At 33.3% G+C, this 14,648-nt stretch overlaps 1 protein-coding gene across 1 annotated transcript in view; it reads right to left on the bottom strand.

Annotated features, from left to right (window-relative positions):
* The window catches only part of LOC124533907 (G-protein coupled receptor dmsr-1-like), a 31,592-nt gene that overhangs the window by 9,124 nt on the left and 7,820 nt on the right, over positions 1 to 14,648 (bottom strand). Inside the window, exons 2-3 of the mRNA XM_047109484.1 lie at positions 1,338 to 2,213; positions 39 to 216 (exon numbers count right to left, since the gene is read on the bottom strand). Coding sequence (XP_046965440.1) covers positions 39 to 216; positions 1,338 to 2,135 — 976 coding nt within the window. The 5' untranslated portion in view covers positions 2,136 to 2,213. The remainder of the gene's footprint in view (positions 1 to 38; positions 217 to 1,337; positions 2,214 to 14,648) is intronic.

Below are 14,648 nucleotides of genomic sequence, written 5' to 3'. Positions count from 1 at the left end.
ATAAAAGAATTAAAAAAAGAAGATTAAATCTTACTAACCAAAAGCGTAGTAGCATATCCCAAACAGATGTGGAGCAATCGCAGTAAGCAGACCAAACAGAGCCTGTGGTAATTCCGTTGCCAGAAACAGTCCAAGCAATGCTACCAACATGCGCGTAGTGCGATCTGTACGACCACCTCGCTTCCCGCCGTCTTCGTTTAAACGAGCCTTTTCTCCCTGGGAAAAATTCTATGTTAAAATTATACTACATCAACATATTTTAAACTCATCTAAATATTTTTACTCGATAGAATGAGATTTAAAATTTTTATCAAAAGTCAATATAAGTTCTGTTTTTTTAAACGAAATATCTACATATAATTATTTTTTTTATTATTTGTAAATCATAATGTATATTAATTGTCTTCTATATACATACATATGATACAGTAATTGTTAACATTGCTGAAACCACAACCTAATGTCGCTAATTACACTAGTTTTTTAGCGCCAACAGAATGTATCAAAACAAATTAAAATTTAACGGAAACAAAATTATCTCGTTTATTAATACAAATACTGATTACTGCAATAACTCTATGACATTCAAAATATATTACATAGCTACCTCTATATGTTGATGCACTGAGACTGCAAAATGTACTTGAGAAAAATATTAATATATTTTACCTTTGCTTGCCACATCATAGCTATAGGTGTGGACTTCATCTTATCGTGTTCTATATTTAAATGAGAGTAAATTCTCTTCGCAGAAAATACCACACATTGGGAGGTAACTCATGTCATACCATGCATAAATGTCCTTACATTTTACCGTGTTTATGTGATGACTATGGAAATAGAAATGCCCGTGGGCGATTGCTAAGACGCGATTTAGTGCGGCGTAAGAATTATGTACGCTCATTCGAAATTCGTCTATTTCATCAAGAGTAACTTTTATAAATCTAAATTTTATTTAATTCGATGCTTTGAAGATCTTCCGCTGAATAATTTAATAAGTTAAAGATTAACAACTTACATCAACTTCAGAGATATTCTTAATTTAATTTATCTTGTAAAAAAGACTAATTCTTAAGACTCACTAACTGCAAAAATTTAGTTGAAGCAAAACTTTGCATAAATTTAAATTTGAAACTTGAGAATCATTATATTTTCAACTTCTTAGCGAAGTGTCAAAGTTTTTCATATTTTCACGACTAACTTTTTGACTTATATTTTTTAAACTAAGTCTCGAGTAATTCGTTATAGCAATTAAAACAACTAAGTGGACAAAGTAAGCAGACTGTGAATTAAACTAATTCTATAAGTGTTTACACTTCAATTATTTTGATGTTTACCTCGTTAGTAGCGACAGCAGACTTTTTCAGCAATTTTTGCCGTCTTCTATCACTTGACTTCATTTTCAATATTAAACATACACTCAAGATAGATAGCACAACACAAGGAATTAATTTTAAGAAAACACTGTAAATCCAAAATATAGAGGTTAATAAGTATTGATTATTCGTCATTGAAATCGCGTAGGTCGGTTCACCAACTGCTGAAACATTCACACTGTCAGTTTCGTTCATTGTCGCATTATCTCTGACAGTGTTGTTATTCGGTAACTCTTGTATTTTCATTGCAAAGTAAATCGGTAGACACACTATTGGACAAACGACATAAGCAACAGCAATCGCTATATTCGTATTTCTTTTGTTACAAAATGTCTTGTTTTTCTGGGGGAATTTAATGGCAACGAATCTCCAAACCGCCAATGTTATCGTAAGCCAGATAGAAATTGTGTGAAAAGTTTGACTGAATATTGAATGGAAGTATACGAAAACTGCCCACGCGTACGAATTTCGATTGAGCTCCTCAGCAATAGTTGTGTAGACATGAAGAGCTAGAGGTATATAATCTATCATGACTAGAAGATCCGCGACGGCGAGGGCGGTAAGGATGGAGTTAGTAGTCGAGGTCATTTCCTTGCGACTAAGCACAGCGATGTTGACAGAGTTGGCAACGGAGCCTAGTAGGCAGATAATAAGCGCTACATAGCCGTGCACTTTCACGTAGACTCGTTGGAAGTTTGGACCGCCGGGCACACAGTACGCCACTATCGCATCACCGCCGCTCGCTTCCGAGCCAGACATTTTTCTTGTTTACAGCTTCGATGTTATGTAATATTTGGCCGAAGGATACCTCCACTTCTTCGGATTGATATACATTTTCTGAAAAAAAAAGTAAAATTTCAAATACTCTAAATAACTAAAACTAAGATACATACATCTGTAATTAATTGATAATGTTAATTTTTATTTGTATATAATTACTATATATACTAAATTAGGCAACATTCATACGTACATACATTCATATATAAGATTTTGCTTTAAGGCTAGTATAGCTATTGCTATAGTGTATGTATTTGAATGTTGTTTTATATGTACCTTATGTTATTACCAAGAAGATTTTAATCTTATAGTGAAAAATCGAGTAAAAAATATTGTCAATTATTAAATTCCATAATAAATAATATAAATAAATGCAGGGAAGATTGTGTTTTTGACTAACTTATATGATATTGTTTCAAAATGTAGTATTGAAATATAAATTTAAAGTGTGCAAAGCCCAGCAAAATATTTCATCCTCCACGATTGACAGCTTAAAACCGCTCATATTTTCAAGATTACTGGATAAGTGTCGGAAAGTTCTCGTCAGACTTTTTCAAGTACAACTACAAACTCCTACACGAGTTTTCTAAGCACGCCCGCAGTTTTCCTTTATGAAGAATCAAATCATTATAATAACTGCGAAATTAATTACGAAGCACATACACATATTCTTAGAATTTGTTGAATATAAATTTAAATCAAAAATTTTGTCGAAGAATTGTCTATTGTTTGTGCTTTCAAAAGAGACGTTAAATTAATCTGTCAAAGGTATAAACTACATGTAAGGTTAATGTAATGTTCGACCCAAAAGTCCTTATCGTCCTAAGTTTATTGTTTAAACATTAACTTGGCGTACCGGGACAATACGAACTGTACGCATTATTCTACTTAAGTACTTACGCAAAACTATATATATACGTAAAGTCTCTAGTTAATTAAAACAATTATTTACTATTCTGGGATTTGTATCGGCAAATGGTATTCCATAAGTTATTTTGTTACTAATCGTTTAAGTAGTTTCATTACAAAACTAGGATTAATCATGGCCAGTTTTATCCGCAAAGAGAAAGAAAATATATTATACTCTATATTATATTATAATTGAATCGTAATATTATTCTAATCATAAAATCTAATATAGTGATATGTATTTATCATGTGAGCTAAAAATACTTTTATTTATTTAATTTTAAATATATTGATTACATTGACTTGAAAGTTAAGAGAAAGGTGCAGAAGATGCAGAACCCTTTGAAACTTTGAAATTAAATTTATACTTATGTAAAGAAAGGATTCCTTTCTTTGTACGAATCTGCATAGCGGAGGAGTACTCCAAATTTCAAGTCTCTTTGTCGTATAATGTAGACTATGTGTTGATAGTCAGTAAGCGTTTTATAATAAACTTGTTAACAATTTCAGCATTGCAAGAGAAAAAGGGAATTTTCACACGACGACATTCTGTCAATGATGAAATATGGACAAATGTTATTATATAGGTAATCAATATCGAGCAACGCAATCTACCCGCCCTTGCTGTAATACATCATACCGTACGTCCCACGTCTTTTCTTTACATCGATAATACCTTGTAATATATCTCAAGCTAATCCAAATTGCAAAAGATAAAATTAATAAAGACGCGTAAAAAGAATATCGTAATCTTGATTTTGTTATAATAAAATACTATGAGACAAATTAAATGAAAATAAAGCTTATTTATCTCATGTCTTTGCATTAAAGTGTTTTTTCTGTTGATAGTTAAGAAGTTTATTATTGCGCTTCAGCGGCAAACACATACATTAATCAGAGATGCCACAAATCTGTTAAAGATTAGTCAGCGTTATCTGTGCTATCAACAAATTTTGTATTAAATATAATAATAGTATATACATAAAATTAAAATAGATATATAGTAGATTATTAAACTCAAATTATTGTATAAATTTATTCTAATTACGTCAAATATTTAACAATATTTGTATATTTTTGACTATTCAAAAATCGTTATTCACCTTAAAATTCAACCTTACTGTAATTCGGATTTGAAAAGCACTTCAGCGCGAAGAAGCGGCAAGAAACTCGCATAGTTTGCTCTTTTAAAACAAACCAGATTCAGGCCCGCCGCTAGCTGTTTTGTCGCCCGCATGCAATACCTATTATGCCGCCCTTTTTTTCGCAAAAACGCATACCACTATTCCTCCACATGAGGTGGGGGGCGGGGTGTATACCTGCTAAAAAACCAACGTTAGCGACCCACTCTGTCTTTTTGGAGGATGTTACGAAATCTTTTGTGCATACTACCGTGACGTCCTAACGGTAGGCTCACCTCTGCGGAATTCCACTTCCTAGGGAGTTCTCAGGGTACAGAAACCCTTAACCCCGGGACACTTATGGTGGGAGGAGAAGACATCCATAGCGAAGACCCCTTCTACTGGTCTTCTTCGGCGAAGCGGGTCAGCAGCACTGTACCCACGGTCCCGATAGAACCTTGTTACGAGCATTAAGGGAGTCCAACCAAATAGGTGTATTTTCCGTTCAAGTACAGAATCAGCAAACAAATCCCATACCATTGCATCAAGGTGTGAGACGTTATTTCCCCCAAATTGTTTACTAATTCAATGGAGGATATGTTCAAGACGCTGAACTGGAAAGGACATGGCATCAACATCAGTGGCGAATACATCTCTCACTTAAGATTTGCAGACGCTTGCTGATTCTTCTATGCGTATCGGCCTACGGATGAACTTGGATAAAACCAAGGTCATGTTCAATGAACATGTTCTACCGGAACCGATTGCGATACACGGTACCGTCCTCGAAGTTGTTCAAAAATATATCTACCATGGGCAGACTTTGCGATTAGGTAGAAACAACCTTGAGGACGAGGTGAATAAAAGAATTCAGCTGGGTTGGGCAGCGTTTGGAAAATTATGTCGAATCTTTACATCGTCGATCCCACAGTGCCTTAAGACGAAAGTCTTCAACCAGTGCGTCCTACCCGTCATGACATACGGAGTCGAAACGTGGAAACTCACGGCAAGGCTGGTCCACCAGTTTAAAGTCGCTCAGCGTGCTATGGCAAGGGCTATGCTCGGCGTTTCTCTGCGGGATCGCATCAGAAGAAATGAGGCGACCCGCCAGAGAACCAAAGTCATCGACATAGCCCACCGGATTAATAAGGTAAAGTGGCAGTGGGCGGGCCATATTTGTCGCATAACCGATAACCGTCGGGGAAAACGTGTTCTAGAGTGGAGACCGCGCCTCGGCAAACGTAGTGTAGGACGTCCACGGGCACGGTGGAGTGACGACTTACGCAAGACGGCTGGTAGGAGCTGGATGCGAGGAGCCCAAGAACGATCTCAGTGGCGTGCAATTGGAGAGGACGGGACATATCCAGCAGTGACCGGAAATGGGCTGGATTGGATTAGATTTATTTATTTACAATAAATAAAAAATACAATGCCATAGAGCGCACGCAGGCAAGGTGCTTGCTTTAGGAGGTCCTCCTACGTTGGCATTGATGAGCTTTAAGCTGAGTTGGACAAAATGTTGCACGAAGCTCCATCCAGGATGAGGCCCTGATCCTTCATATGTGCGCCTTAAATGCCGTCTCTTGGAGGGCGGTAGACGCTCCTCGAGGAGACCTCAGCAAGGACCGTGGATTAGGAGGCCCTCCGTTTTAGTTAGAGAAACCATCAAGACCAGCATCTCGATTTGATCCACCGTGAGCGACACTCCGACTTTAGGGGCGCCATCTGAAAGGTTCGCCCCGTCACCGTGACACAACACACCCATCCCGGGCGAGGTCGGTGCCCGCAGGAGCCAGTCAAACCAACTGCAAACGCCGGACAAGTCGTCCATCGCCCCCTCCCAAAGGATCACCTGATCCTGGAGGTATGCCCCAACGGCCTTCTGAGATAGGAAGGCAACTCGTGATATCGAAATGGTCCTATGGTCTCGAAAGGAAGACGGCGAGCTTGAAGTCTAACGAATATCGGCTGATGTTAAGTAAAAATATAAAGTATAAAACGCCAAAGTGTATAAATGTAAAATATAAAAAAGGCATTGGCTTATGACCCCGTGGATGCCGTAATTAAGAAAAAAAGAAAGGAAGACTGTTGAAGTCGTTCGCCACGTCCGGTGATACCGTTAGGACTACGTTCCCTTGGACCACCGCCTCCATTGTCCGGGTCTTCAGGGTTTTTTCAACTGACGATGTGCAGCCCACAGGTGTACCTCTAAGTTTGCGTTGAGCACGTTGCGCCTGCGACAGCGAACGTATGCCCTCCGCGCCCGGTTTAACGGTGCCCGTAGCTCTGCTATTTCGAGCGACCACCAGTATAACTTACGGCGTGATACCCTTCAAGCCGCCCTACGACAACGCCCTACTACAAGTAACGGATAACTAATCTACCGATTGATAAGGAAGCTAAAGGGGATTGTCCTAACTTCGACAGTGTAGTTTTTCATAGGATAACAGACGACGGACTTTTAACTTTACTGATGGCGATATTTTTCGATGCTTTGAATAATTTATTTTACTTAAGGATTTGTGGGAATTATAATAATGACTTAAATTAGGTACATGTATTGTATTGCTCAATTTGCCGCCCCCTGGACGTGCCGCCCGCGTGCGCTGCACGCGTCGCACCCCCGCTTACGGCGGCCCTGACCAGATTTCCAATAAAGTTTGTATCCACAACTCTTATTCTTTGATCACTCAAAGCATTTACATAGAAAGTGAAGTCATTAATTAGCAATAAGATAAATTTAAATAAACGAATCTTATGAATTATTTTGAAAATTATATTTCTAAGTAATTGTGTTATATAAGCGAGTATACTAAAAAAATACTATTGTCCTAAAACGTTCTCTGCTTTGAATGCATGCGGATATAATCAATAATTTTGCATATTCTTCCGACATTCAATAGCAGTTAGGTGATTTAATAAAGAGTAACTTAGGCTGTTTTTATTTTAGAACTATACATAAAATAATAAAAGTCACGCTGCAATAGCATAATTATAAATATAAACTATGAAATTGTTATCTATTCTATAATATATATATATATATATATATATATATATATATATATATATCTTTCAGGCGTCGATACACCTATTTATTTAAATAATTCTATAATTGTATCCTAGAACTTATAAATTAGCTTCTACAGAATAAATATATTTTCAAAACACGCAGCATATTGCACAGGACAATTCATATGAGATCTATTTATGAGACTATGATAATAACTAAAATTAACTAGCCAAGACGTACTCGTGTTTGTGAGTTGTCGAATTTATTTTTTATCGTGTAAATTGCACTAGTCAGGTCGCCTGCAAGTAAAACTTCAAGTCAGAAGTAATACCTGTGAAGCCAACAACAAACTCAAGTCTTTTATATAATTCAAGGTAACCACAGCAGAATTTATATTCACTTTGTGACCACAAAGTAATAAAGCATTATGTGAGCCCGTCTACGTAGGTAGGTGCTCTCTCATCAGATATTCTACCGTCAAACAGTAAAACTTAGTTTTGTTAACTTTGTTGAGTTCCGGTTTGAAGGGATGATTGAACCACCCAAACCAATCTAACAATTACGGCAGAGCTGTACTCACAATGTGATAATTGTTTATGTTAAGTTTAAAATTGAAAGACGTTTCATCTGCATACGGCATGGTGTCCTATTAACGAAATAAGGTAAATCTTATAAACATACATTTGTTTTATTAAAAACACAGAGATCCCCAAATTGAACACTGCGTCACACCCATTTGTGCCAGGACATTATTTTCGCCTCTCTTAACTTGGAAATGTATTTTTCAGTTTTCTTAAAAGAATATCGCACCTAACACAATCAAAAGTTTTTGATAAGTTACAAAAAACTCCGACAGTATCTAGTGACCTCTCGCAAGTATCATAAACGTGCTCAATAAGGGATACATCCGCATCAATAGTAGAAGGACCCTTAGAATCCGAACATTTGTAAATGTTATAGCCTGTTCAAGATAAAGTATAATAAGAATGGATTAATAATTATCTCTATAATATTTTCTTAATATATATATAAAAAATATAAAAACGAGATTGATCTATAATATTTAATCTTTTGTATCGTGGAACTTGAATAATGGAATTGCTATACTAATTTCAGTAGATCTGGAAAGATACCAATTTCTATTCACTTACGATAGTTAAAAAGGAACCAAATCATCGTTACGTTGCTTATGAATATGACTGATATATCACCAGTATTTTCAAAAGGATTTCAAACGTTCAACTACTTTGTATAGAGATATTTTTAAATGAAATTCTACCTTACTCTAAGGATCGTAACGATTAAGCAACCCTAGGCCATCAAATTATTATTTTATTATTATTTATTACTTCGCGTTCTTGCCGCCATTCCACGCGGTCAAGATTTATGCAGTAATTATTTTTAATTCATATTTGTATATGTATAAATATTTAATTAATTTAATTTATTTGATGATGATGTTTATAGTATGCCTTATTAAATAGATGATTGCGGGTTCAAACCCAGGAAAGCACCACTATAAATATGTGCTTAATTTGTGTTTATAATTCATGTCGTGCTCGGCGGTGAAGGAAAACATCGTGAGGAAACCTGCATGTGTCTAATTTCATCGAAATTCTGCCACATGTGCATTCCACCAACCCGCATGATGGGGAACAGATTTGTGGAATATCTTCCAAGCCCTCTCCTTGATAGAAGAGGAGGCCTTATCCCAGTAGTTGGAATATTTACGGGCCGTTACTTTTTTTTACTAATATGATATAACAAACTATTCAGCTATCAAAGATTCAGCATATTATTCACGTTACACTAAATTAAATAAAATAACAGGTAGGTCCAGGTTCTAAATAATAAATAAAGTAGTATTTTCACAGTTTATCTTGAGTAGAATAGTAAAAAGATATGGAATGTGCTTTATTCATTGTTCTGTCGTTAGTAGTTATTGACTCTGGGTACGTTAAATCTGCCAACAGCTATAGAACGCGTATTTTATTCGTTCTGCACAAAAGTTAAGTTATTAGATTGCCATGGCTGTTCAAGGCTTGTAAAGACATTTGCTTTAAGCGTATTGATAAATATATTATGTAAAATATTTTGTATAATATTTTATTATTTATTTTTGCTAATTTTTATTTACTTTTTATTAATTATAAGAATATATCAAGATAACAGCCGATTAGGTTAGGATTAGGTATCGACTCGATTACAAGTATAAATATTCATTCTATTTAAATATTTTTTATGAAGGTTCGCCAATAATTGTTTACACTAATTCGATTAATTACGACAAAGTTTTCTTTATGATTTAAGCAATAGCGTTATAACAACTTAAAGATAAAGTCCACGTGCACAATATAACTAAAAAACAATATGCCATTTTGATACACCTTTGATATACAATAGATAATAAATAAATAAATAAATATGAGACAACATCACATACATTACTCTGATCCCAATGTAAGTAGCTAAAGCACTTGTGATGTGGAAAATCAGAAGTAACGACGGTACCACAAACACCCAGACCCAAGACAACATAGAAAACGAATGTAGATTACATTGACTCGGCCGGGAATCGAACCCTATCGGAATGGCGTACCCATGAAAACCGGTGTATACACCACTCGACCAGGGAGGTCGTCATACAATATACTAGCATAATTGAAAGTGTAAAAATAAATTCTGAAGTTTCAGTAATAAAAAATTACAAAAAAATATTCTCAATTTATTACAAATATCGATAGTCATTTGTTAAATCCTCTTTTTTTAAAACGAGCTAGATGTATGTGTGTATATTTATATAACGAATGCAAAAGAACTTATGTTTATATTAAGATAGACAGTCTTAATTTAAGATTAAAAATATAGTAAATTAATAAATGGTCTTCCGGGCCTCGAAAAATTGTATCAAATTGACCATGACTGCTAGAAGTATACATATAAATATATATAAGCCCTTTAGTAGTATTTACAGAAATATTTCACGAAAATCGAATTCGATGGATATATGTATGTTTTAAATCAAACATCAAATTGAAATTTAATTTTAAGTGAAAAAATACATCAAATTTTATAATCCTGTCTCTGAACCTAAAATCTCAAGTATTTTTAATATGTTACGATCGAGTTGTTTGACAAACTTGTTCAAATAACTTGGATTAATTTTAAACAAATTTATAAATTCAGGATAATATTATTCTGTATACCTTACATATTATTAATAGTATACAGTATTAATAGTATACATTATACATATTGGATTCACATGGCAATCTTACAGAAAACAAAAAAATGGTATATAATTAATTTTGTTTAATGCTTTTTAAATATATAAAATAGGTGTCAAAAAATGTTTTAATATTATATTATTATTAGAAACAAAAAAAAGAAAAACTTGAGTTTACAGTAATGCAGTCAATCAACATACATCTTTATGTTCTTTTCTGTATCCCCATACATATGTATAATACATACGTATATAACATTTCATGATGATTAGTTAAATGGTTAGAAATAAATTATTTTATGGAGATTAAATTGGAAATTAATTATGTTTTATTATAATAACAAAATTTTGTTGGTATCATAACGTTGGGACTAACATATATGCTTCCTATCTCTTGGAAAAGGCCGATAATCGAAAATATACTTCCAGTTTTTTTCACCTACTGATCTCTAATAATCCAGGTACGTCTTTATAAAAAGTTAAAAAATTATCGCAATCAATATTGTAAACATGCGAACGTATTCCAGGATAACACATAAATGTGGGTGTATGGCATTTCAGAATAATTTTGAAGAAAACTCTTTACTATTCGATTTCCTGACATTTATATTTATTGGATACATTTATATCAATTAAAAAGTATCTTTATTTAACACAAATAACGTACGATAAGATTTATTCAGTTTTCGAATACATAATCCTACACGTGCTATAGCGGAAACGATGTTTCTTTTATCTCCAACCCACGATGCTTCGCCCCCTACGAAGCGAGAATCAAATAATCTTGATTATTCGACACACTATGCCAAATTTTTTTGCGGAAAATAATATTATGTGGTTTAGTAAAACAATAAGTTTATTTCACATTACTGCCCGTCTCGATTTCAAAGAGAAAAATAAGAACTTTTCCCGTGAATTTTTTAAATTAATGAAATATTTACAACATTCACAAACCGATCTAATCACCCGTAGGTACTAAGGCATCGTACAGCACGCCTTGCGTAATTTTTCATGCCTTTATTTAATATCAATATTTCTAAAAGATTGGAATTAGCAATATTATTACAGGAAGCGTTTAAGGACTTTTAGGTAATTACGTTATTTATTTTGATAAAAAATTATGTTTTGTTTTGTTAAACTAAACTAGAGTGGCCATTGTGATATATTTATTAACATTATTAAATCAATGTTACCAAAAGCTAAGTACATTATATCGCCGACTTTTTGTTGATAATATAGAGAACTATAAATGTCGGGTCTTTCATAGTTTTGGCTCCAATTTCCTCTCCGACTGCGTCAGTATATCTATATAGTTTCTTAGGATATTACAACAAAAAATAAATGTAATATCCTAAGAAGCTATATAGCATACGTCCACCCTGAAACTATAAATTTATTATTAAAACAAACAAATAGTATTAAAACGTGTCTGCAGACACACCGTTAGCCACGCCATAATTATTTTCAGTTCAAATTGCAAATTACATTGTCGTAAATCGATTAAATCGAATCGCTTCCGATTACTTTGTATCATATCTATAGAAAATGAAAAGCTACATTGTTGTCATTATTCAGTTTAATCATTTTAAAACGACTTGAAAAGGTTATAGGCTCTCTTTAAAATGGAAAGAACTTGGCTTTGTATATTAGCGTGAAATCCGAAGTAAAATAAATATTAAATACAAAATGAACTCAACCTCATCCTAAACTTCCATATTGATCGCTCGGTTTGACTGGAATATACCGATTAACTTATTGCTCAGACAAAATTCATTTCAAACTTGTTTGATCACTCATTTGAGCATCCATGCTCTACATAATGTTAAATTACTAACTTTAATCATTGACCCTTTTATTTATTCTTCTTTGTGGTATAATAAAGTAATGATATTGTATTGAAATAAAACATGTAAGCGGCCGCTTACCGAACTAAATTAGTAAATTTCGCCACATACATATCTTTAATGTAATAATATTATGAAAAACGATACATTTTGTTATTTTACAATAAAAAAAAAGTTATCCAATCGATTTCGAATACTATTGTCGAATAAAATCAAGAAAAATGTATATTTCAGTGAAAACTATTTTTAAGCATGCCGAAAAATAATCTCTATTTTAATCTTTCGACAGCTTGCTATCTCGCGAAATGAATCAAAGAGTATTTACAATTGCTAGGTGACATAGATATATGAACACCATATTGGTTAAAATTCTCATGCAAATAATTCTTCTTTGTTAAAAATATTTAAAATATAAATATCTTTACTATAATTTGAGGCTGGACGATGCCTTCAAAACGATTGTAAAAAATAACAGTATTTTTGCGTCAGCTTAGCTTATCAGTTATATAACAAATTTCGCACTCTCTCTATAATTCTTTTTTCATTGGTAAAACAAATAAATAAATATATTTTTGTCACTGTTAGTAAATTATTAGCTCATAATTTCAATTTCAATAGTATGCTACGAGTCACGAGCATAAGATATTTCAATCACAGCCAAGAAAACAGCTAATTTATTGAGGTATTTCTCTTATAAACGAAGACTCATATATATTTATTATAAGATAAGAAAATGTAATGAAATTGAAAATAAAGACACATTCACGAGTTATTTCCAGAGATTTAAGTGAAAATAATTCTCTAGATGCTTCAGTCTGCCACACGTCGTCAGCTCTCCATTAAACTGATACATTTTTGTGCATCTTGCAATATCTAAAGTGTTTATTTAATATAGTTATTTTTATTCTCAGATATTTTCTGAGATACTTCAATATTTTTATATACAACTTATTATATTTTACATCATCATTGTAGTTGAGGTATTTATTTTTGTCAGTCTTTAGCTGGGCACTAGCCCACCTCTTCTCGTAAGCTAAAGACCTGGAAAGGGATTATCCTGTAGTGGGGCATTAATGTTTTATAAATAACTAGCGACCCACCCCGGCTTCCACGGGTACAATACTGATACTGAATATACTATAGATTTTGATTTACGACATCACATTAAAAACTTCTAAAGTGATCAGTATTATTACTGTATTGTCCATGTATTATCTTCCTCTCGAATCACTCTATGTATTAAAAAAAACCGCATCAAAATTCGTTGCGAAATTTGAAAGATATAATCATACATAGGGACAGACAGCAGTAAACGAATTTGTTTTATACTATGTAATAATAATGATTTCGTCATAAAACTCCAGATATACAAGCAAGACCGCTTGTGAAAAGACACGATGATAGTTTTAAAATATATTGTGGTTAGAAGTGTTCTTTAAATATTCCGTCCACGAGCACGCTGTATACAAATATTCGGGAAAGCGGAACTACTCGTCTGTAACTCCTGGGATAAGGTCGAGTGTTAGCCGTACTCATATCTATCTATTTATTTACCAAATATGATATGTTTTATTTCCCTTCCTCTATAATAAGTAACAAGGAAATACATGTACATCAATATTCGATGTTCACATATTAATATCGTAAATGATATACATAGAGCAAACAGAATATGCGCTGAGACAAAACAGTACAGTACAGATTATTCGGGTTCATTCATTCAATATCTTTTTATGAAAACTGTCTTGATCATAAAGCTTAAAAGACATTTAGGCCAAAGTTAGGCACTATGTAAATTAAGCTTAATTTCCACTTCGCTGACGTGTCAATTGAGGGTGATTTGAATTAAATGTAGCGACAAATCTGTAGAAAATCTCACTTAATTTACATTACGTAGGAATATTATAAAGATACATTTATAATTTCAACAATAAAATCGCTTAATTTATAGCCATTCAAGAAAAATAATAATCGTCCATAATATTAATAAAGGTATTAAATTGCTTTCACGTCTAAGCCTCCAGGGTAAATTGCTTCTCGATTCACATTGTCAAAAAATTTACTTTACAAATAATCTTCTTTTACTTTCGTTCGTAGAACCTTGTTTTTTTATTAAATGCTTTGGATGAATATAATAAGAAATTATATTAAATAAATTTTTATATTACTTAAGAGTTTTATGACAACAAAGCATTTCAGTGGAACCCCTTAAACAAAGTATATATACGAATTATTAAAAAAAAAAAAAATCATAACGAAGTTGTAGATTAATATTAGGTATAAAGAACGTCGTTTCAGTTTAAAATAAAAATATATATATATATACACTTCTCTTTTACCTCTTGTGGTTAGAATTAATTAAAAATTATTTATCAACGA

This window comes from Vanessa cardui, chromosome 11, assembly GCF_905220365.1.
Source record: "Vanessa cardui chromosome 11, ilVanCard2.1, whole genome shotgun sequence".
NCBI lineage: Eukaryota > Metazoa > Arthropoda > Insecta > Lepidoptera > Nymphalidae > Vanessa > Vanessa cardui.
This window is presented reverse-complemented; position numbering and strand designations above follow the sequence as displayed.